The 26,301-nt window shown below is 36.2% G+C and overlaps 1 protein-coding gene across 7 annotated transcripts in view; it reads right to left on the bottom strand.

Moving 5' to 3' along the window:
* The window catches only part of NETO1 (neuropilin and tolloid like 1), a 110,141-nt gene continuing 84,572 nt past the window's right edge, over positions 733 to 26,301 (bottom strand). For 2 of the 7 annotated variants that reach the window (XM_021099199.1, XM_021099211.1), the window contains exons 8-11: positions 12,223 to 12,336; positions 9,413 to 9,971; positions 8,376 to 8,450; positions 733 to 7,500 (exon numbers count right to left, since the gene is read on the bottom strand). In XM_021099199.1, coding sequence (XP_020954858.1) covers positions 8,390 to 8,450; positions 9,413 to 9,971; positions 12,223 to 12,336 — 734 coding nt within the window. In that variant the 3' untranslated portion in view covers positions 733 to 7,500; positions 8,376 to 8,389. Of the gene's footprint in view, positions 7,646 to 8,375; positions 8,451 to 9,412; positions 9,972 to 12,222; positions 12,337 to 26,301 lie in introns of those variants that run through there. The other 5 variants (XM_021099205.1, XM_021099215.1, XM_021099202.1 and 2 more) reach the window with 4 other exon arrangements.

Genomic DNA, 26,301 nt, shown 5'->3' with positions numbered 1-26,301 from the left:
AGACTTCATTTTTGTCAGCAATGCTGGTTCAAAGATCTATAAGTTGGGCACAGAGATGGCATCTTTTCTACTCTGGAATACAAACTGGTAAGATGCAAATGTAAAAACTACAGCCCACATATTGGTATTGGCAACTTCATGGTTTTTGTTCATGGACAGTGTCGTCTAATTTTCCTAGGAATGTTCTTTGTGAGGTTTAGACTCTATTTAACAGATAAAGAGAGTGAAGTTCAGGGGACCCAAGGCCATTTTTCAAAACACGTGAGAAGTATAAAGTGAAACTAAAATCTAAATTTGAATTTGACTTGGTGAAAAGCTATTTTTCACTGCATTATACCACACTTGTGTACCATAATTATGGTTGTGACACTGCATGTCCCTACCTCCTCTATATGCTTGCTTGTCCCACTGCTATGCTATCATGCAAATGTGTATCAAACAATTGCCTGAGATGGAAAAACAGAATTTGCTGTCAAGTGTTAGTATTTCTGTCTGAACTGATGACTAGGGCTTCTGGGGTCCCTTAGGGCCTCTAGAGTTCAATGATGTTTAATCAGATCATGCAACAAAACAAGCACTGGAGAAAGTGTCATTCAGGTGAAATAAAAATCAGTGGATACCAGAAGGCATACATTTCACTGTGGACAAGAGGAGGCTGGAGGTTTTCATTTCTGCTCTGTGTAGATGATGCATTTGATCCAGGTTGATTACAAAATGACATTTACACATGACTTAGGAAAAATGATTTATTTATAATGTATTATAGGGTATAAAAAGGATCTTCCAACACATAGTCATTTGGTCCTCAAAAGCTGTAGAGTGTAGAGAAGTTGCTATAATACATATTTTTACATATGAGAAAACACAAACATATGAGGTTTCTACAAATAAGTTACCAACTTATTTCATTGAAACATACTATGTTGAATATTAAAGGTTGTATTCACATTGGTGAGGATTGCTGACTGACTCTGGGGTTAGTCAGCTCGAGTTTGGACCTGAATTCATCAATCCTTACTGTGAAATCTTAGAAAAGCGACCAGTACTCTCTTCAGTTTCCTCATATGTACAATGGAATAACAACAACAGCAACAACCATAACAACAAGTATTATTATTAGTCATAGAATTACTAAGATCACTAAAGGGAATATTTACATGGAAAACCCTCAGAATAATGTTCAGCATATAACACTCAGTATTTTGGCTAGTTACCCAACCATGATCTTGAAATAATTAAAAAATTGTTGAAAAGTAATGGACAGTAAGACTGATATTTCTGACTAACAACCCATCAGTTATTATTTTCTAATATCTTTTTTCTGTATTGTTTTGATTTCCTTTATTCATTTTAGTTTCATTCCATTTAGCAAATATACTGCTGTCAGAGTAATTTTTTAGCCACACTCTGCTAAGAGACATTGAAATTTTCCTTGGAATAAAATGTGAAGTTCTGGAGTTCCCCCATGGCCTAGCAGTTAAGGATTGGTGTTGTCACTGCTGTGGCTCCAGTTTGATCCCAGGCCCAGTTTGATCTGCATGCCGTGGGTGTGCCCCCCACCCCAGAACGAAGTCCTTTGGATGGCATTTAGAAATCATGATGAAAAGGCCAACCTGCTCTTCCAACTATATTGACCATTATTCTTTCAGTTGACACCTATGCTCCAGCCAACTCAAATACATGGCTTTGGGAGCCTACTCTCTGCTCCAATTTTTCTAGGTGGAAATCTCTCCCTGCTCCACTATTTGACAACAGTCTTCGATCTTCAAGACCTGCTGAGTAGAACAACTATTAATTAAGCCTCTCTCGATCTTCTTGAGAATACATTTTATTCCCATATCTATGCTACTAACATTTTTATTATAGAACATTATCTATATTATATTCTCTTGACAGTTGAATATATTTCATCTTCCATGTAAGATTAGCAGGAAGTAATTAGCTTTTCAAAATGGAAAGCTCAGCAAATAATTTTAAATATCATTTTCCTTGTCGAGCTCTTTTCTTCTATAAAGCTCCATTGTTATGTTCCCCACTAGTTTTCCACCTTTTATTTTCATCCCCAAAGCACTTGGGAAGAATATATAGATATATAGATTGTATAGACTCAAAAAAGTCTGGCTGTATTGATATAAACTTAACTCATGAGAAAGCAAATAAAGAGCACAAATTTTATAATGTGATAATAAGGAAGACTTTCTTTTAAGTAATTTATATGTTATGTATTCTGGATACTTTTTTTTTTTTTTTTTTTTTTTTTTTGTCTTTTTGCCATTTCTTTGGGCCGCTCCCACGAGCATATGGAGGTTCCCAGGCTAGGGGTCGAATCGGAGCTGTAGCCGCCAGCCTACACCAGAGCCACAGCAACTCGGGACCCGAGCCGCGTCTGCTACCTACACCACAGCTCACGGCAACGCTGGATCGTTAACCCACTGAGCAAGGGCAGGGACCTAACCCTCAACCTCATGGTTCCTAGTCGGATTCGTTAACCAGTGCGCCACGACGGGAACTCCGTATTCTGGCTACTTTTACATTTTGTGTCTAGATCTGTTATTATTAAAAGGAGGGCAATTTTTTTTTTTGGAAGAATAAACCAATGTAAAATGACATGCCTCAGAGTTTGAAGAGGTGGTAGAAGCTGGGGATAAACCAGATGTTGACTGTACAATTAAGGATTTGAAGCAGTTTAACATTATGATCATACTGGTACAGGAGTAAGAACCTTCTGGAAACCAGCCCTAGTAAGTGTGAAGTCTTCAGGCTGAGTTTATTATTCCTACCTCTGAAGAATTAAAGGCATATTAAAAAGGCATTTACTTCTTTAATAACACATGAGGAGGTGCAGAACAGAGGCCACAATAAAAAAGATGAGATGCCATGAGTGCCTGACAGAAGTCACTAGATTTGTTATTTTTATCACACTGTTGGGTTTTTTTGAATGATATAATTCAGTTAAGGAAATTTGTGGTATAATTTAAACAACTTCATTAATAAAATTAATCAGGATAATTCTACATTGACAAAGGGCTCTGATTTATTTCACAAGATTATTTATAAAAACACATCTCTCAAAGTTTCCTCTGTGATGCAACAGGATTAGCGGCATCTCTGCAGTGCCAGGACAGAGGTTCAATCCCCGGCCCAACACAGTGGGTTAAAGGATCCAGCATTGTTTCAGCATAGGCTGCAACTGTGGCTTGGAGCTCATCCCTGGCCTGGGGAGCTCCATATGCCGTGAGGCGGCCAAAAAGAAAATAAAACCAAAAGCACATCTCTGGCTATTCTAATAATATATTTTATTCTATGTTATTCCATCTTTAAGAAAGAAATGGGAATTATTAATTAAATGGATAGGAGGCTAATAATGAATTCATGTCTTATTTATTATTTTTTCTATCTGACAATTTCCTCGATGGACCTTCTGTGCCATGAGGGCAATCCAAGAAATGAGCCAAGGAAGGAAGAATGCACAGGTAGACATGATACAAAAGCTAACTTGCTTGACACTGGAAAAAACCAAAACTCACTTTTCAAATCATATGCATTTAGATTCATAATAATGTAATGATTTTATTTATTTCATCCCCTTCCAGAGTGGGAATCTGACAGGATTTATTTTAATCATTAAAATATACAAATTTCATAATAAGATAAAATGCTACTACTTATTTTGCTAACAAAAGATCAGTAAATTATTTGTCATTAATTAAAGTAACAGGAACTAGTATCACATTTTGCTATTCATTAAGATATTCTCAGTTTGAGGAAAACGCATATGTGGAATTTTTAAAATGCTCCCAAGTTTGAGGAAAACCCAAATTTCTAAAAGAAAAATATAGAAAGTGTTGATGCAATAGGTTAAGTGAATATTCAAGAAATGTCAAAGACCTAACTATTAAACATCAAGAATAATGATTTATGAAGTCAGACCCATTGAAATCATTTTAGTGGAAAAAAAAATAATGCAAAACAGGAAAGCCAATATCTCCACAATGTGGATTTTTCTCCTTTTTAAAAGCCCAAACACATTGATTTACAATTAGGTCTATAGCCACATTTTAATTATATAATCAAATGGAATTTAATTATGGCAAATCAAACATTGCAAATATCTGTTTTCCAATATGATGCACAAAATTGGCATGTGTATAAAATCAAGTATAAAAAATCGTATTTCCAAATCAGCACACCACTCTTGAATCAGGCAACTAAAATGCACTTGGGCAGAAGTAAAAAGCTTAATTCAGGGTTTCATAGGTGCTGCATATAATTATGATATGCCTCCTAGGTTTTGAAAGTGAATTCAAACATGGAGAAATGAAATAAAAACAGCTATTTTCAAATTAACTAATGGGGTGTGTAATTACACTATTAGAAAGCATCTAAAGGGGTTAATAAAGTACTCATGCAAGTAATATTTGAATTCACTTTATCAAAAAATATAACTATTTATTAAAATAATTTAATTTGAAATGTCTTGAACATTTTAAAACATCTCATTTCTTATCTACATGCATCTCCTTATCTGAATATAACCAAAGGTTGATGTTCAGGTGACATGGTCTGATGTAACCAGTAAATAGGAATTTTTTAATATGTTGATAGGTTTCAATACTGGCTTTTAATGACCTTCATTCAGGGCGACTCCCAGGCATTGTGGAGCTCCACACTCCCAAGATTCAGCATCTAGAATTAAGGCCAGGTCCCTGGCTCAGTCATCATTATGTTCTTTGCGATGAGGCAAAGCTCCATAATTATATCTTTTCAGTATTACCACTGAGGAGGCCGAGTCTTCCTTTGAAATACTTTTGTTTTCCCATGGAGCTGTTGTGTATTAAATAAATGTAAGTGACCTATCTTTATCATGATACTTAGTGTAGTTCAATTTTTTTTTTTTTTTTTTTTTGTCTTTTTGCTTTTTCTAGGGCTGCTCCCGCGGCATATGGAGGTTCCCAGGCTAGGGGTCCAATCGGAGCTGTAGCCACCGCCCTACACCAGAGCCACAGCAACTCGGGATCCGAGCTGCATCTGCAACCTACACCACAGCTCACGGCAACGCCAGATCCTCAACCCACTGAGCAAGGCCAGAGATCGAACCCACAACTTCATGGTTCCTAGTCGGATTCGTTAACCACTGCTCCACGATGGGAACTCCTCAATTTTTTTTTTAAGTCCCAGATTTCTGGTGCAAATATCCTTTCAGCAGTGAACCAGCAGATCAGAAGTATCTTGCATATTTAGGAAGACCTGGAGAGATGGAAGGGCTGAAAGGACAATGAATAGTAAGTGGTTCACATGGACATTATACTTTTTGAGATTAATCATTCAAAGTGTAAAAGGTCCTATGAAGATTTCAAAATAGAGACAGTAATGTAAAATATGGCTAATCACTTTAAATGAATCTCTGGATGCATTAACTTTGAAATAAAGGGCATGAAAATAGGCATGGGAATAAATGACTCAGTCAAGTCAAAAAAAGGGCAAAGTTTTAACATGATTAATACGTTATATGTTATTATGTTTATCATATTAAATATGTGGCAAAACAATAAAAATTATCTTTATAATGTTCAATATATTTTTTCTATTCACTAGTTTATCAGATTCATGGAAGTTATTATTTCTGTAGACTGACATTTTTTCCATACAGACTATTCAGAATTTCTCTGATTCACTTTTCTATAACATTTTATTTTCTTTCTCCTTTGTTTTTGTTGCACATGTGAAGTTGAATTCCTAACAGGGGTGTATGGGAGTAATCCATCTCTTGGGCCTGTAGAGCTTGTTAGATTTACCAGGTTCAAATTTTGATAGACCAGATGGCTTTGCTATTTGGAGGACAAAATTCTGTAGAATTCAGCAGTTTGGGAAATGCTGGGAAGCAGATTTATAGTGATCTGGTTTTTTACAATTATTTTCTAGGAACGTACATTCAATATTTTAAAAGTACCCACTCACTGAATCAAACTTTATAGAGTATGTATATAATTCCACAGCAATTAAACACATTATAATGTTATTTTCCTTTATTTATGCTAAACACACCATAACTAGTAAGCATTTAGGAAACGTGTGTGCCTGAGTATAAACACAACTCAGAATTATGTAATTTGGGTCATAAAAGGGCTTGTGATTTTAAAGCACTTAAAAAAGACTTTCCTGGAGTTCTTGCCATCACGCAGAGGGTTAATAATCCCATTGCAGCAGCTCAGGTCGCTGCAGAGGTGTGGGTTTTATCCCTAGCCCAGCGCAGTGGGTTAAAGGATCTGGGATTGTCAAGCTATGGCGTAGGATTAGCTGTGGCGTGGATTCAATCCCTGGCCCAGGAACTTCCATACGCTGTGGGTATGGCAATTAAAGGAAAAAAGAAGAAGAAAAAGAAAAAGAAATATTTTCCTATTCTGAAAGGAGAACATCTTTCATAAAGTTTTGGAAATCACATTTTGAAGAAGTATGCCTTAAAATTAAAGGACATCCTGCAGCCTAGAAGGTGGAAAGAGTTGACGAAATGTGTGTACTTAAGTCAGTTTTTATCACTGTCATAGAAGAAAACATTTCTCTTAACTCAAGTTAGGAAATTATTACACATTTTATATATCTTTATATAAAAAGTTACAAGTAGCAAGCATATGACACAAGGAAATGAAAGAGTAACAGCAGTATTGGAGAATGCATGCTTTTTACAATGTGTCTAATAAAAAGGATATTTTCCCAACTCAAATATCCAGTACTGACATGCAGGGTATTTTCTCAAACTGTCAATCAATCATATTGCTAAGTGCTTAATCAAAAATCATTTCTAATGAAGGGTATGATTTCAAAACTATTTCTGAAACTCAGTATCTTCCTTTGATACCAAAAAAAAAAAAAAAATGGAAATGAGGGTATATAGGAAAGACCAAAAAATGAGATTTTTCTTATTGCAACTAGTAATTTTACTCATTACTTTTGGTTGCATTTAATCGTAATAAATAACAGATGTTTGTAGTCCATAAAACCTCTAGCTGGTGTTTCCATGGTCCATATTTTCACTTTTCACTGTAGCATGTTCAAAATCACTCAGGAACGCACTATTCTCAAGCAGTCTATATAATGAAAACAATGTACAGGTAACATAAAGTTCATCTAAAATCGTGTTTTTTTCACATATCACACAATGTACAATTATCTAACAAAGACATAAAACAACATAGAAACAAAGTGAAACTGATAGTAAAAATAAAGTTGGGATAGTCTTAATCAGGAACTAATTTCTTCTTCAAGTTTCCAGTAAATCTCAAAATGTATTTAAAAACTAAGGAGCACTTGGTGGCCAGCAACCAAATTACGAAATGAACATATCATTGTGCAGCGGGATGTCTTGCCGAAGGAATAACAAATGTCTGTAATTCTTAAGTTTGGATAAAGGCAGTGGAATGAATTTAGAAATATGTCCACTTTTCACAATTCACTACAGAATTTCCTTTTCACAGTCCCCATGTTTGTATAAATAGTTCTTCTCTGAAAATAAAACACAGTTAAAACATTTTCTCCCAGTGAAATATGCATACAAATACACCAATTTATCAAGGTAATATAGAGCATGGAAATGCATTCACCTAATTCAAGGATAGTTGATAAGTTTGAAGAGTTTTGAAGAGATTAACTGTCAAGCAAATTTAATTGGAGACAAGTTAGTCTATAGAGATATAGACTATTAAGTGCTAAAAGTAAAACCATTATGGTACCCAATGACAAAAGAGATATACACATAGACAACTGGTATTTATGACACATTTTACATTATCAAGCATTCAAATTTTATATTATAAAATTTGACATAACATGCTGCATTTATTTTTGATGAAATAAGCTACATGTTCATGCAAAAATAAGACTGCACAAATTGCATAAGTACCTCCAAATACTTAGTGTAGGAGTTCTGAGTTGAATGTTGCCACATTAAATCAATACAATTATTACCAGTTTTATATACTGACTTCAGTTATATTTAGACAGTATTCAGTTTTTTAATGATGAAAACCTTGGGTTTCTTCTGGAATTTCTTTTAAGAGTTTAGTAATTTTTAATTAATTTTTAATTAAATTTCAATTTTTACCTTAAAACACATAAAATTTAACTTAACATCCTCTTAATAACATTGCAGTACAATGCTTGATGGGAAGAGTATTAACATTTATTTTACATCTACTAAGAACATCCTTCCATCAGCATTGAATCCAGGGTATTTCTAATTGTGAAATGTTATGAAACACGTATCTCAAGAAATAATGAATAAATAGCACATTCCCTAAAAAACTACAAGACAATTGCAACAAAACAAAACAAAACAGAATACAACAAAGTGGGAGAAGGAACCAATGGCATTTGCTTACCTTGAATTTTCTTTTTAGACCCTAGTTGTGTTGTATTCAGATTCATGTTTGCTTAGAGACCCAATGAGGCAGAACCTGGAATGTTATGGCTATTTCATTCAACAAAGTAATATTTTCACAAAAAATAAATATTCACACAAATATTTACTTAAAAGCATTCCTAAAAATTCATAAAACTGTGGAAACAGATTTTTTTCCATCAGCATGCAAAAATGTTAAATCAATTAAAATATTTTAGGTTTTGAGGACATATAATGCATTGAGGAAGTATGTACATTTATGAAATAAACTAAATGCTATTAAACATGCAAAACAAAACGTAAGTAGATTGGATCTGGGGATTTAAAATATTTTTTTTCTATTTAAATTTTCTTTCTTAAAGTGTTTTACTAATTTTAGGGCTAATATACAATATAGATAATATTGTCTTCATATTAAAAGGAAAAATGTTTCTACTAATCCTTGCTACATTCAAATTTTAGTTTTGGCATACCATGCTATCATATGCAATTTGTAATATAAGTATTAGGTGATATGTGGAAAAAAAAATTTTAATTTTCATACCAAAAATATAATACACTATATTGCAAAATATGTTATTTTTACATTAAAATTATTCAACTAGATGGGTTAACCATCTTGGTAAGGCAATTGTTTTCAAATATCATTTCATATCATAAAATATATAAATATAGATTTGGAGCAATATTGATGACCACTGGAAGCAAATGAGTGATATAAACTTGTCATATAAATTAAAATTCTTATAGAAATAAATATGTATGTGTAGAAACAAGTGAAATCTCTTTGGTCTGTGTGTGCTCACACACATACGCATATGTACATAAATGGGATTTAGGAAAAGTATGGATAGCACGGAAAAGGGAAAAGAAGAGGCAAAAGTTGAAATACTATGCCTTAAATCATTACTCAAAAGAGAAACTGAATGAAATATGAAGACAAAATAGAAGGCAATATTCTGGAAGCATTTCAGTCCTCAGGTTATAGGTGTCATCAAAAAATCTATAGATACTGACCGCTGGGCGGCTTTGTCGTGTCGTGACAGCCTGTGACTCGTGGTGGGCACCTCCTCAATCTCGTCTATGTCACAGGCATCTGCAGCATCTTGGGAGTAGTTGTGTTTCATGACGAGGATATTTCTTCTGTTCATGGGCGGGATGAGAGGTTTAACGGGCTGTGGGGGCATCTCGGTCAAGACAGACGCGTCTCTTGTGCTGAGGTTGCTGCGGCTGCCTTTCGCACTGGACAGCTGTGATCCACAGTGATGGTCATGAATGCATTTGGAAGAGGACCTCCTCAGTTTATGGTAGTTTTCAAAGTCATCGGCCACATCTGCAAAGTCAGCTGTAGCTCCTGTCCCTCTGAGGGTGCATAACTCATAATGAGGAGGTTCAAACACCTCCTGGAAAACTGTCTGGTCAAAGTCCGATTTCCTTTGAACATATTTTTTACGAGGCTGTTTGATCTGCACAATGACAGAAATGATAATAAGGATGATCACAATGCAGGAAGTCACGCCAATGACAGTCCCACTGGTGTTGGTCAGCTGGTCCAGCAGGCTGGCTTTCCTCTTCTCTACAGGTTGAGGAGAGTAAAAACAACAAACAAAACAGAAACAACCCACCACACATTAATATGGCAGTCAAAGGCTATGCTGAGAACTTTAAAATGTCATAGGCTCAGTATAAAATGTTTACCATCGTAAACATAAGCAGCTCTTAAAACAAAAACAAAAAGCTTCACTCTTCACAAAGGCCCTATATTCTAGTCTTAGAAACAGCTCTCCCATTGCTCAGCATCCCTATTTTAAATGTGAATATGAGTTTTAGAGAAGGTCTAATAAAACCTTTAGCATGACATTAGGGAATCAACTGGCAAGATTAAAAACAGTAAATTCTTTTTCTTCTTATTGGTATAAAAAACCCCCACAAACTCCACTATTGGGAACATGGATGTACCCGTGTTGTTTTGAATTTATTCTGGATGTGCATCACTCAAGTCAAAGTAACAATATTCTGATATCAGAAGATATTATGCTTTAAGACAGATACTTCTGAAATATTGACATGAGGGCTTCTGTAGGTCTTTTGCCCAGTGAAACAATCAGTTATGGTCAAAATTTTGGAAAAAAGCATTTAAAGTTTCTGGAAATTGTCCTAATGGCACACAGCAAATGGAGGTATATTTATTCAAGAAAATCTTTAGGAACAAGGAGAGTCTGTGCCTTTGAGCTCCCCCACCCTCAGTTCCTCTTGATGGAAACTCTGCTCAGGGAGGTTTCAGGCAACATGAGTCCCCTGTCTCTATAGCTGCCAGTCTACAGCTACAATACCTCCCTGGGAAGGGTGATCTGCCCACATTTCTCAGTGCCCTTTCCACTCCCAGGTCTGTACTCCAGAGTGCTCTATTCCAGGCAGGAGTAGCTCAAATGTTGGGGGCTCCTCTCCTCCTCCCAGGCCCCACTGGTAGGACAGAAGGTCTATACCAGGCACAGCAGGTTGAGAATACAGGGCTCCAATCACACTTGCCCCAGCTCATTCATGGAGAGGAGATCCCTGTAGAGGAAACCTGAGAACTAGGGGTCACCATCCTTGCTCAGTGCTTTCTTCAGAAAGCAAGGGTCTTACTCTGAGAAGGCAGCCACTGTCCCTGCCCCCACCATCCAGAGCCATTGGGCAGATATTTTGTTCATGGAGAGAAGTAGGCTATAAGAACCATGGGAATAAATCCACTTTAGGTACTAAGAGCACAGGGAACTGTACCCAACTACTTGTGAGAGAACATGATAGAAGATAATATGAGAGAAAGAATATATATATATATATATATATAAAACTGGGGCACTTTGCTGCAGAGCAGAAGTTGAGATAACTCTGTAAATCAACTATAGCAAAAAATTTTAAAAAGACTAATCACTAACAGTGCTGTATATAAACAGCACTTCACTATATATAAACAGTGCTTCATGAAAACATTTCATTCCAAAGTGGTGCCTAGGACACAGCATGGTTCATTGCCCACATCCTACCTCAAAAAGGTTAGTACTGGATCTGCTTTTTGTATTGACTCTATCAACCATGAATACTGTGGCAGTGCCTCTCTGTTTCTATCCACAGAGGGTATTTTAATTGAGGATACTGGACTTTAAGCATGAAGATTTATGTGTTTTTTGTTTGTTTGTTGTTTGTTTTTTGCCTTTACAAATTGGTTAATATTGGATCTGAACAAAAGGAGATATGTGGCACTTTGAACTTAACCCAAACTCACAACATTCATAACCAAGCTTAGGGTTGCTTTCTGTGTAAAATATCTTTGTGTACATGCTAGAGAAGGAAGCTGGGACATCGGAAGTTAGTATCATTGGAGAGGAAGGAAAACTGAAGTTGAGGTAAATGTTTTAAGGTACTGGAAAGCCCTGATGTTCCTTTGCTACACTTCATCTCTCGAACATGTGCACAATGTTCCATGAGGACAGATTGGCATTATGTGAGGGGTATAGTCACAGGTGAAGGGACTTCTGATGGGAAACCTGTGTTGCAGGAGAAGCTCCATTGCCCTGTCCGTGGTCCTGCAGGCTCCAATAAGGCCATTCATCAATAAGGACTCAAGTGTAAAAGATAGTCCACTGTGTAGTAATGATTGCAAAACTTCTGGTTACAGGATGAGTAAAGGCAAAGAAAAAGGCTTACAGGTCAATTATAACACATACAAGAAGTTCATAAAAGCCTATAAATAGTCTATTTTTAAGACTGCCTGATACATTGGATACATGCCTTCCCAAACTATAGGTAGAGGGATTTTGCAGATTTGGGGGACTAATCTTTACCTTTACAATGATTTTCATCCCAAGGGTACACGCAGTTCTGGAGTCCATTGCACACCAAGGTATTGTTAATACACATGTTACTGTGGCAGAAGAATGTATTGCCTTCACAGGGAGCTAAAAAGAAGAAGAGGAAGATGAAGAAAAAAAATTTTAACTGATGCTTAGTTATAAATCACTCGCATTAAAAATCTAAAAGCAAAAAGATTAGTATGATAATTTGCCATCAAATTGAGATCAATGGTAGAACCGACATTCCATTCTCAGAAATGTTGCCGTCATGGTAATTATTTCTTGTGTCACTAGCAGAGCTGGCATTCTTCTAGATGTGCTCAACTTATAAAACTGGCACGGGAGGTTTTCCATCATAAAATGAAGTCCATTATCCATATGCATTCTTCCTCTTTGCTTTTAACTTCGTGTGTTCATTTAACAAAACTTATGTGCCTAGCACGTGCACAACAATATGCTTTACACTGAAATTGTTTGGATAGGTTTAATTGTACTGTGCACGCAAATCAGTTTAATGGAAATGTTGAAATATTTTTGGAAAGTATATGTTTACAAATTACTTTGGAAGGCATATGTAAAACAACACCCTATAACATTATTTAAGTATATGAAAGAAGCAAAGAATGTCATGGAAATTCAGAACAAGAGAAAATTTATCCTGAACAACATAAGAAAAATATTCTCATCATACAGTGATGATTTACCATACATACGGTGATGAAATTAGCCTACTTTGCATATATTTCACACATTCTAGTAACATTAGGTACAATGATCCATGAGCTCCAGATTACAATGCACGTTTAAAGCACTAGGAGGCAAAATAAGAACTCGAATGATTATACAATTTGACTATAGACATATGGGCATTCATGATGAGTCTATAGTATAGCAGGGTATAATGTCAGATTTGACTTTAATATTATAAAAAAATCAATTTCCTTCATTATCAGAGTAATATTATACTCAGAATAGTGCTATCTAGTTTATAGATAGTGCTTTCAGGTAATTTTTTTAACCTTTGTAATCATCCCACGTATCTCATAAAATGTGCTATTAGTTTTTTTTTTCAGATTAACTGTTTTGAAAGTACAGTTACTTTCAAACTTTTTAAAGATATGCATTCTAGAAAAAGATGTTAGACACAAAACACATAATTTGCAGTGTTTAATCAGTAAAGTTTTGTCAATGATCAATATCATCTAAACAGTTCAGTCATGTCATAATTTCTCACCTTCGAAAGGACATACTATAGGGTCTTTTTTTTAAAAAAAAAAAAAAAGAAAGTTATCTTCTTAAATGTATTTCCTGTATTAATCAAAATGGTTAGGAAAATGCTTTGCATAAGGTAACTTTCCTAGAGGAATCATTTTTTTTTAAATGCTCAGGTGTTAAAAACCAAAAGTATGGCAAAGACCAGGGTCACTTGGACCTGGGGTCCCTTTGACCCTCCTTGCTCCTCCCCTCCAGCCCTAATTCCCAGAAGAGAGTTTCTTTTTCTCTCTGCTTGGTTTGCCTTTAAGTCCCTGGATAAAGAGTAAAAAAGATGTAATTGTCATTTTGAAAAACAAAGTATTAAAGAGTAGAAAAGATGCAGATGCAAGAGTCATTTCGAAAAGCATCATGCTTAACATTTTATTGAGCTCCTGCTTTCAACGTGGTGTAAAGCTTTTAGAATGTAAAATTTAATGATCCACTATATTATTGCAAAAATCTGCTTTTCAGTAAGGAACTAAATTTGAATTTCTGTAGTCAACCATTTTGCAGAACTGATACGGTCTGTTAAGCAGATAATGAATGTTGTCAAAATGTGTACACAGAACAAAAAGGAGTTTTCTGCACAGAGGTTAGAGCAGCTGCAAAACGCTTTAGTCAAAAATATAAAAACACTTACTACCTGATATATTGCAGTGGTTTTGAAAGTACAGTTAATCCATTAAGTAAAGTATACCTTTAAAAGAGCATAAGTATTTACTGACCTTCCCGAATGAGTTTGGAAAAAGTATTACAATTACTATTAAGTAGGACGGGTTTGTTTTTAAAAGTTAAATATAGAAATAAAAATGACATTATAATCTGAATGAAGTAGAACAGTATGTTAGAGCACTTGAGACTTGAATTCCAAATTCTCTAAATATAATTTTCTGTTTCTGCTGCATAATTGTTGCAAAAATATAAAGTACCAATCGATGTATGAATATCAGTTATCATTAAATATTGGTGGTTTGATTGGGAATGGAACAGGTGATCCAGGACTGTCAATAAATCACATTCCTAGGGTGGGGGGAAAAATGTAATTGTAATGTATACATGTAAGGATAACCTGATCCCCTTGCTGTACAGTGGGAAAATAAAAAAATTAAAATAAAATAAAATAAAATAAAGTACTGAAAGACAAAAAAATAAAAAAAAATAAATCACATTCCTGACACATTACTCGATATCACATAATTATGCAGAAATGTGAGTTAACTGGAATCATCCTCACTTAAAAAAAAGAAAAATTTATTATTCTGGATATTACTCCATCTTTTCTTCCTTACCTTTGCTAACATTTACAGAATTGTTGTGCAAACAACAAAGAAATAAAAACAAACAGGCAAATCTTGCAGTGGCTAAGAAACAAATGTATCCCAACTTATACCCCTTGAACAAAAATTAATTTTGTTTAAGTTTGTCTTAATTTGTTTTAGTTTACATCTATGTAATGGGTCTAAGTTAGGAGATATATGATATAAAAGTTAGAGACATATTTCTTTTTTTTTGGAATTGAAATTTTTTACTTTTTTTACAGAATAAAATACATACATTTAAACAAAATTACATTCACACAGATTATTATATCATGGATCTTCAGAAAGAGATTAAGTGACTCCCTCTGGAGAAGTGGAATGGAAAATATGCTGAGACAAATAGGAAATTTATTGTATACTTTATCCCATTTTGTATGGCTTTCATCCTTACTATTTAGTATTATCTATTACATCTCAATTTTTCTTTAAATATTAGCATTATATTAAAATTGTTTTATTTTGCAACTAAAATTTATAAGGAAGAAAGCCTTATATACCATTAAATATTTTATATAGCATAATAAAAAGAATAACTTAACTGGTAAGAATAACAAAAATAATATACCCTCTGAAATTAAGTGAAATACAAAATGCATAAATTGGTTAAAAAAACAGTGTAACCATATAAATATGTCCTCACAATTTGCTACATCTTATCAATTCTCCAATATAGGCATTAAACCATTCTAGGTGATGTGATAAACAAGACATCATAGACCTTACATTGTACCATGGAGAGAAATTGTTATTAAAATACAATTGTAGAACTGTATTATTTAATTATACAGTTGCATTATTTAATTATAATTATCATAAATTCTTTGATGGAGGGGAAATCAGAATCAGATGTAAGAAGACTTCAGCATTCCAAGAATGATGTCAAATGACCTCCTTTATGGTGGATTATGCACTTATTTACTATGAGATATATTTCTTCTCCAGATTCCTTGTTTGTGTATCAGTTGTAGATTTTTGGTTTGCAGTTATTCTGAAGTTTTGATATAAGAGTATATATCTATATGAGATTGTTTTAAGATGTTGTTCTCTTAATTGCAAGTTCATCCACAGTGTCCTGCATTTGTACCCACCTCTTCTCATGATTTCTGATTTTGGTGGTATAATTGTGCATGGATGATTTTGTATCTTTATTGTATATATACCTTTACTGGAGAGCCTTGTCATTTGTGGCATTTTTGTTTCCTGTTGCTGTCTTTTCTTTTCTGCCTAGAGAAGTTCCTTTAGTATTTGCTGTAAGGCTGGTTTAGTGTTGCTGAATTCTCTCTTCTTTTGCTTATCTGTAAAGGTTTTGATTTCTCCTTCAAATCTGAATGAAAGCCTTGCTGGGTAAAATAATCTTGGCTGGAGGTTTTTTCCTTTCATCATGTTAAGTATATCATGCCACTCCCTTCTGGCCTGCAGTTTCTGCTGAAAATCTGCCGATAACCTTATTGGGGTTCCCTTGTACATTACTTGTTTCTTTTCCCTAGCTGCTTTCAAGATTTTCTCTTTGTCTTTAATTTTGGTCAGTTTAATTAATATGTGTCTCGGTGCATTCCTCCTTGGGTTTATTCTATATGGTACGTTATGTGCTTCCTGGATTTGAGTGAGTGGTTTCTTTTCCATGTTAGGGAAGTTTTCAGCTATTATCTCTTGGAATATTTTTTCTGTCCCCTTCTCTCTCTCTTCTCCTTCTGGCACCCCTATAATACGGATGTTGCTGCGTCTCACATTGTCCCAGAGTTCTCTGAGACTCTCTTCATTTGTTTTCAGTCTTTTTTCTCTTTTCTGTTCTGCATCCGTAATTTCCACTAATCTGTCCTCCACCTTGCTTATTCATTCTTCTGCCTCCTGTATTCTGCTGTTAGCTGCTTCTAGTGAATTTTTTATTTCAGTTATTGTATTTTGCATCTCTTCTTTAAGTTTTATATCTTGTATCTCTTTGCTCTGTGTTTGCTGTAAGTTATCCATCTTTGCCTCCAGTTTATTTCCAATGTCTTGCATCATCCTTAGCATCAATAATCTAAGGTCTTTTTCCTGGATGCTGAGAATCTCCTCATCACTTAGCTGATTTTCCTTTCTCCCTCATCTGAGTTATAGTTCTCTGTCTTTTCATTTTTATAGGTTTTTGGTGTGGTGACCTTCTTACAGATAATAGAGTTGTAGTTGTAGCCTCTCTTACTTCTGATATCTGCCCCCCTTGTAGCTGAAGTCAGTATGGGGGCTTGGTGTAGGCTTCCTGATGGGAGGGGCTGATGCCTGCCCACTAGTAGGTGGAGCTGATTCTAATCCCTCTGGTGGGTGGGGCTTAGTCTCTGGTTGGGATTAGAGGCAGCTGTGTGCCTGAGGGTCTTTAGGTAGCCTGTTTACTGAGGGGTGGGGCTGTGATCCCACCTGGATTGTTCTTTGCCCTGGGGCTTCTCAGTGCTGACTGATGGGTGGGGACAGATTTTCCCAAAATGGCCACCTCCAGAGAAAGGCAGCTGCTAAATATTCCCAAGAGCTTTGCCTTCAATGTCCTTCCCTCACAACAAGCCACGTTCACCCCTCTTTTCCCAGGAGGTCCTCCAAGAACTGTAATCAGGTTTGACCCAGATTCCTATGGAGACTTTGCTTTGCCCTGGGACCCAGTGCACGTGAAAATCTGTGTGCACCTTTTAAGAATGGGGTCTTCATTTCCTCCAGTCCTGTGGAGCTCCTGTGCACAAGCCCCACTGGCCTTCAATGCCAGATGCTCCAGGGCTCTTTCTCCCAGTGCCAGATCCCCGCAAATGAGGGTTTGATGTGGGGCTCAGAACTCTCACTCCTGTAGGTGAGTCTCTGTGAACCAGTTAGTTTTCAGTCTGTGGAGCTTCCCACCCAGGAGGTATGGGGTTGTTTATATCACGAAATTGCCTCTCCTACCTCTTGATGTGGCCTCCTCTTTTTCTTCTGGAGTAGGGTATCTTTTTTAAGGTTTCCGGTCCATTTGGGTGGAGATTGCTCAGTGTTTAGTTGTGAATTTTCTTGTTTTTAGGAGAGAAGTTGCGCTCCAGTCCTTCTATTTCGCCATCTTAATCCTGTCTCCGAGACTTATATTTCTTAATGTGTAGTGAGGATGGCCATTTACAGACCTCTTGTTAAGACTAAATGAGAATGCAAATATGTTTGAACAAAGCATAACATTTCACACAGAAGAGTGTGCAATAAATGTGTTTTTTTTGTTGTTTTTTGGCCACATCCTCGGCATACGTTAAGTTCCCAGGCCAGGGATCGAATCTTGAGCCACAGCTGCAGCAACACCAGATCATTAACCTGCTGTGCCACAGTGGGAATGCCAGTAAATGCCATTTAAAAAGCTGAATTATAACACAGAACGGTTTGTTTTCTCATGTCACCAAACAGCAGATAGTTATTCTTTAATTCTATTATAATGAAAATAACATAATTAAATGGGCTTACTACATAGGTCTATAAGATATTATATCCGGGAATAATATTTAACATATTTAACAATCAGTACTTCCTTGAGACCAACCAACCAAGAGTTAAATAGATGCTGGTGGCCATGTCACACCACTGTGTCCTATCCTACCTGTGTGTACCACCTCTGTGACATTCCAGTTTATATCCATTGAAAGAAACTGGAAAATAAATTAATGCATAATGAAATATAATTTCCTCAAAAATTACTGGGAAATGCTTACTTTAATAATTTTCCTAACATATCTTCCTCCTAGCCTAGCACACCATGTAATTTCACAAAAATTCAATCCCAAGGGCTAAATGGACAACTGCATTCTGCAGTTCAAAAAGTGGTTTTAAATTAATTCTGATATTACACAAAGTAGCTCCATGACCATACAAAAAATTAACATTACCACTTTCAGAAATTAAGGTTTTTATCCTCTTGCTCTCCTAAAAGCCATTATATAAGCTCAGTAATACATTTGAATGTGAAAACAAAGTCAACAATAATACACTGGAGTCCAAGCTCTTTGATTCTACCTTGCTGAACTACTTACATATAAAAAGAAAAAAATAGTCTACAACCAGTCTCTATTTTTATATCAAGTACACAATAAACACACCTTTCTAAAACGTTCCTGGGACTTTCCTAAGACTAAGACCTCCTGACTAGGTTATTTCAGTACTCTGGGGGGTATATTCCTTTGCTACATTCCTGCCCAGTGCAAAATAGCTCTAAAGTTCAATTCTAAAAAAAGAAATAGAATAGAATTTACAAATGGAGATTGTACCATGAGTTTGTTATACATTACAGGAGAAAGGTTTAGATGTATAAGCTATCTGTGAAATTCCATCATTCGCAGAATAACAAGGTCATCAAGATAACATGCAAATTTTCTAACACCAAATTATAAAGAGAGATATTCAGGCCCCATTCTGGAAAACCAAGGCAGGCAGTGTGTAGAAGAGAACAAATCTTGGTCTTTTGGTTCCAATACAAATTCAGAAGTGTTCGGAAGTCTCTAGTGACCCTATGAAATCAAGGTTTGGATAAAAGTGACATTTGTCCTACAAGTGTACTAATAGAATTTTTGGTACAGAGAAACACAATACACAGATGCAGATTTTGAGATTACCTAAAGGTCCTTTAAATTTCAATTTAAAGTATCTCAAATGAAGAGTTATTCAAATATTTCATTGCAAATTCTTGGGAAACACAAAATTTAACACAATATTTTGCTCTGGCAAGGAAGATGTGTGTCACAGAGTACTAAGACTGAGAAATATAGTTTGTTCCTTTGTGTTACCTTCTCATGACTCAGTGCCCTTTCAGAGAAGTTGTATGCCTGAAAGCCCATTTAACTTTGTTTAATCCAAATGGCTCTGATGTATTCACATACTACTTAATATGCAACAGAAAAAATCAAATATAACAGCTTGGCAAGTGTTGCCCTGGTGTTCAAAATCATTATCGTGATAGTATTCTTAATTCTTAAGAGGTCATAGAAGAGTATGGGAATTATTAAGATATAAACTTGGGTGAAAAATAAGGATACACATTGTTTTAAATTATAAGGCCTCATTTGCAAGCATACATATGGAAAAATTTACTGGAAATATCAAGCCGAAATGTTAGCAATTATTATTTCTAGGATACTTACAAGTTATATTTAGTTTTTGTTGGAAAATTTTCCATCTACATATATATAAGTTTGTGTGTGTGTGTACACACACACACACACAAGTATAGTCACTTTTTATAACAGGGAAAATCTGATAAATTTCAGGAAAAAAAGCCAAATATTAATCCAAAAAAAAAGTCTGTTTTCTCTTTCAAATTTTAACCAGTAAAAGAATAGTCTTTGGAGTCCCCATTGTGGCTCAGGGGTAACCCAGCTGGTATTCCTGAGGATGTGGATTTGATCCCTGGCCTCACTCGATGGGTTGGGGATCCCACATTTTCTTGAGCTATGGTATAGCTCAAGATCCACGTTGCTGTGGCTGTGGTGTAGCCTGGCAGCTGCAGCTCTGATTTATCCCCTAGCCTGGGAACTTCTATATGCCAAGAGTGAGGCCATAAAAAGCAAATAATAATAATAATAATAGTTTTCACCTAATACTTACTATTTAAATTTCGTTATATTTGAAGATACTCAATGAGCTCAGTATTTCCCTGAATTCATTGCTTTCCTTTGGAAATCTTCTCTTTTTGTAAATCCTCCTATGTTCCTATTCTTACCACTAGGTGATGAGCATGCACTATTCTTTGGTGAAATAGCATTTCAGTCCTTGATGCTTAAAACATGAATGCATCTGAGGCAAACAACCTTTATATATTGCTGATTCCTAAGGAATAAAAGCTTTATCGGGAGATAACTAAATGGATTTTTGGCATATTTTAGTTAGCTAAAGGAGGATGAGAAAGAAGGGCAGCCACACAATCAAAATATATTATCTTGAACAAATAATAATCACTAAACATATAATGTTATAAGTATAATCATAGAGGTATCATCAGTTTTCAGTACCCTGTCACATTTGATAAACATTGTTCCAATTCTATAATTAGAAGGTATTTAATTTATGATTACTCTTTAATGCTACCTCCACTAAAGTTCCATTTTATTAGCGTGATTTCTTTCCTCATCCACCCCCTTTCTTTGCAGTTCCAGAAATCCACGAAATACTACTCAGGAAAAATTAAAACAAAATGGAAATAAAAACTGGCATATTTTTCTCTGAAACATTGATATTTCAAATACCTATGCTTTACAATTAATAAAATGGTCATTGGTAGATCAGTTCAAAATCAAATGACATCATATTTCATCAAGAAAATCTGGAAAGAGAAATTATGCTCAATCCTATTTTTCTTTAAAAATCATTATATCATCTAAAAACTGCTTGTGGCTCATGGTCATACGCTTTACCCCAAGTCTCCCAGCCCCCAACCCAAATCCTGTTTCACTTCCGGCAGAGTGGGGGCATTCTCCTTGCTTCTTGCTTCCCTCAAATTCTTTTCTTTTAACTTCTTTAACTTCAGGGTTGGCAAAAGCTCCCTCAGCTATGTGCTGGCCTGTGTCGAAACAGACACACACACACACACACACACACACACCATCTTTGAGTCCTCTACGTCTGCTCTTTTTTATTCTTATTTTCCCAATCATAACTTTGGAAATGGTCACAAAAATGTGTGGAGAAGCATCAGGACAAGGAAGTAGCTGGGGTACATTTACATGTCCTTGCTTCATTTCTTGAACTCAGCTTTTATCATTGTTGAAGACACCGACTTATTCAAATTTTCTGACACTCAAGATGCTCTAGAGTCTACCACTTCTTTGCCTGAGAGATAGAAACAAAGCGTAAAATTATTATAATGATGTAAATGTGATATGTACCTACATTATATATTTAGGTAATGAATTCTAATTAATTAGCAAAATCTGGCATACTTAAAAGTTCCAGCACTTTTACTCAATAATCATTTTTTTTGGTGTTATTTTTTTGTTTTGTTTTGTTTTGTTTGCTTTTTAGGGCCACACCCATGGCATATGGAGGTTCCCAGGCTAGGGGTCTAAATGGAGCTATAGCTGCTGGCCTATGCCACAGCCACAGCCACAGCCACAGCCGCAGCAATGCGGGGTCCAAGCCTCATCTGCAACTTGCACCACAGTTCATGGCAATGCCTGATCCTTAACCCACTGAGCAAGGCCAGAGATCAAACCTGCGTCCTCATGGAATCCACTCAGGTTCATTAACCACTGAACCACAATGGGAACTCCCTCAACAATCATTTTTTTGTTTTTTGTTTTTTGGGGTTTTTTTTGTTTTTTGGTTTTTTTTTTTTTTTTTTTTTTTTTTTTTTTTTTGCTTTTTAGGGCCGCAGCTGCAGCATATGGAAGTTCACAGGCTAGAGGACTAATCGGAAATATAGCTGCCTACCTACACCACAGCCATAGCAAGGTGGGATCCGAGCCTTGTCTGTGACTTACACCACAGCTCACAGCAATGCCGGATCCTTAACCCACTGAGCAAGGTCAGGGATCGAACCCATATCCTCATGGATCCTAGTTGGGTTTGTTAACAGCTGAGCCACAACAGGAACCCCCTCTCAAGCCCTTGACTGGATTCTACAGACCCCTGGAGCTAGGCTCCTGAGGCCACTGTAGGTCCCTTCCTTTCTGCACCCACAGCCATCTCCTGGGGGATCTTGGTCAGAGTCAGGCTACCTGCATTCTGTCATGGGCTCACACTTCCAGCTCTGACTTCTGAGATTCAGACTTGGCCCTGTGCCACCACATCCCTATGGGACATCTTCACTTAGCATTTTTTTTCTTTTTGTCTTTTTAGGGCCACACCCATGACATATGGAGGTTACCAGGCTAAGAGTCGAATTGGAGTTGTAGCCACTGGCCTATGCCACAACCACAGCAATGCAGGATCTGAGCCAAGTCTGCTACCTACACCACAGCTCACAGCAACACTGGATCCTTAAGTCACTGAGTGAGGCCAGGGAAAGAACCTGCATCCTCATGGATACTAATCAGATTCCTTTCCTCTGAGCCACAACCAGAACTCCTTCACTTTGTTTTTCTTTTGGGTTTCTTTTTTTTTTTTTTAAAGGGCAGCATATGGAGGTTCCCAGGCTAGGGGTCTAATCGGAGCTGTAGCTGCCGGCCTTCACCAGAGACACAGCAACAAGGGATCCGAGCGCGTCTGCAACCTACACCACACCTCACAGCAACGCTGGATCCTTAACCCATTGAGCAAGGCCAGGGACCGAACCCACAACCTTATGGTTTCTAGTTGGATTCATTTCCCCTGTGCCACGACGGGAACTCCTGGAACTCCTTCATTTTGCATTCTAGTCACCATCTCAAATGGAATAGGACCAGATGGGCTTACAGAAAGCAGTTATCATCCTATTTCTCTTAATTACTTCCCAGCCTCAATCCTCCCCCTCACCACCTTCCTGACATTAATAAGGAGCTGGTCAGGCTAAAGATCAGGCTCATCCGTGAGTCCCTTCTGCCCATACACCCACACCAAACTACTCTGTACAGTTTTCAGCTCTGTCTCAGCTCCAAGCTCCTGGTAACATCTCCAAGTCTCCATCACTACGACTAAGTCATCTTTCTCCAAATGGTCTCCTACACGGATCCATGGACACAGCAGCCAGAGAAGCCTTGGACATTTAAGTGTACAACAGTGGAGATTCGCAGCTTTTAAAACACTCCAAAACCTTGGAGTTCCCGTTGTATCTCAGAGGTTAACAAATCTGACTAGCATCCATGAGGACGTAGGTTCGATCCCTAACCTTGCTCAGTGGGTTGAGCATCCACAGTGCCGTGAGCGGTGGTGTCGGTTTCAGATGCAGCTTAGATCCCTCGTTGCTAGGGCTGTGGTGTAGGCCAGCAGCTACAGCCCTAATTCGGCTGCTAGCCTGGTTATCTCCATGTGCCGCAGGTTCGGCCCTAAAAAGCAAAAAAATAAAAATAAAACCAGATACCCCCCCCCCGGGGGGGGAACACTCCAAAACCTTCCCAATAAAGTGAGGTCAAATTCCAAACTCCTCAGTACCCCTTTACTTACCCCAAATCTTTACCCGGCATCCTCCTTAGCTGCAGTATCACCCGCTACAACCCTGGGGCAAAATGTCCCCCATTCTTCTCCATCACGTTACCCCACATTGTGTTTTTCCACAGTATTTATTCAGATTTGAGTTCCTCTTTTTAAATTAACTCCCTTGTACATCGTTTTGTTCCTCATAAGAATGAGAGGCAAAGGAATTGTTCTGTCCACTGCTTTATCACCAGGGCTTAGAACAACAGGCGCCATCTTGCGGGTCCTTAAAAAATACCTGTCCACTAGATATCAGAACAAAACTTCTTTAAGCACTAAAAAGGATATGAAATGCCATCTTCTCATTAAATTCTAACAATGAGTTTAATTTCTAAGGAACTGCTGAACTTTTCTTAATGAACTTGAAAGAAGAAAATATCTAAAACATCAGAGATAGCAATTATGAGTCAGCATCTGAGTCAGGTTTCAAAGACTTCAAAAACTGGATTGAAAAATATATAGATTGCTGTTGAGTATCATTTTTAATGGTGGGATTCTAATTACAGAAAAAGAAAATTTTTAAAAAGATATTTGGCTATTAGAATTATTTCTTAAAATGAATATTTTGTTTTGCTTTTCCCAGAATAAACGGAACAACTTTTCCTGTCACCATACTTTAAACATAAAATGGCCCTTGGACTATGCAATTAGAGAAGATGTCATTTTATTTGAAAAATACTGACCAGATTTGAGGCCAGAAATAGATTTGTGCATCTTCTCTTCATCTCCTTTATCATCTTCCTATTTTTTTTTGAAAAATCAATATCTGCTTCCAAAAGTTTATGTTCCAATGTGACTTAGTTATCAGTCAAAATATCCAGTATTATTATTAAGATATAGCTTAATCTTTTTTCTAATACAATAAATTCTATTCACTATCTAATCCCACTCACATTTATTAGATTCCCTCAATCTCTCTGCTAAAATTGCATATCTCTACTCTTCCAAAAAGCATGCTCTTATGAAAAGAGAACCATCTTCATGAGAAAATTGTATTCCATCACAGAGACCATTTCTTTCCTCACAGAGCACATGCACCACATGGTGATTTATTCGTTTTGCTGATGCCAAGAAATTATTATATGTTTTGCTACTGTGATGATGTCTGCCTTGGGTCAGCTACCTAATGATTTATTCATTGTTTGCAATTAGACATGGCTCTAGTTAATAAGTAGGATATATTTCTCTGGGGTCTGCACTCTGATTATTACTAGAACTTGGACGTGTGGCCTAGGGTTTTTTCCTACAGCCAATGCATCCACATCTGCAACAGTAGTTAGTATGGATTCACTGCTCTGTTAAAGGTACTATGCATGTTTGGTTTCATTATTGAACACGGCAACTCCCCAAAGGAGGACTTGCAGTAAATAACCACCAAAGCCAAGCATAAATGTACCACCACAGCCTCAGGTTTGTGGTTCTGTTAGTTCAATGACTAATCATTTGGAATAATAATTTTCTGTTTTCATAGCAAACATGCATTGTTTATTTTCATTGATAGACATAAATTAGAATGGCTGTGAAGCCAGAATCAATGAGACCAATATCTATTAACCCCAAGGATCCTACCAAAAATTACAAGGACTTTGCTTCTTTGATTTTTGTCCCAAGATCCCCGGCAGACCTACACTTTGACTAAAGACAATATTGATCTAAAAAGTTCTAAAAAAATTCTACAAAATTTTCTAAGTAATTCAACACATAAATATAGTAGCCAAAATTATTTAAAAGATCATTATTTTACTCTAAAAATTATTTGAGGAAATTGATCTTAAAATTTAAATATTTCATTAAAGTGTAAATCTGTATACATACATTTTCTTCAATGATTTGTGTTAAATGACCAAGGCATTTAATATCCAGTAATAAATGTCCATCAAGAATTAAGTTCAAATATCAAGATGTTTCTGATAATATTTTTTATGGTACAATAGGACTCAACTAAACTAAACATTTAAAAAGAAAGGAAGGGAAGAAGGTGAATTCCTGGCAGATTACACAATTTTACATCATTGTCCTTTGCTCAAAAGCCTTATTATATTTGAAGGTAAGAAACTACTGACTCTAAAGTTTCAGTATACAGTTATCCTATTAATAGAATAGACGCCATCTATTGACAATTTACTCCGTTCCAGACACAAATCTTTAAAACTTACAGCTGCCCTGTAATGGTTTCCTCATTTTCTGGAAAATTCATGCTTTTTCACATTTTCTCATCCTATTTCATATTTTTTTAAACAACAAATTTTTTTTTCAAATGATAGATGTGTGACTTTTTCTCTAAAATAGCAACATTAATCTTAAAATTCCCAAACACATACATACTTGCCCCAAATTATATATGTGTATCTACATGATACATTCCTTTTTTCACATTTTTCTATAGTAATAAAATATTTAATTTTGAAATAATTTCTTCCTATAGAAG

The sequence above is a fragment of the Sus scrofa genome, chromosome 1 (genome assembly GCF_000003025.6).
Source record: "Sus scrofa isolate TJ Tabasco breed Duroc chromosome 1, Sscrofa11.1, whole genome shotgun sequence".
Taxonomy (NCBI): Eukaryota; Metazoa; Chordata; class Mammalia; order Artiodactyla; family Suidae; genus Sus; species Sus scrofa.
This window is presented reverse-complemented; position numbering and strand designations above follow the sequence as displayed.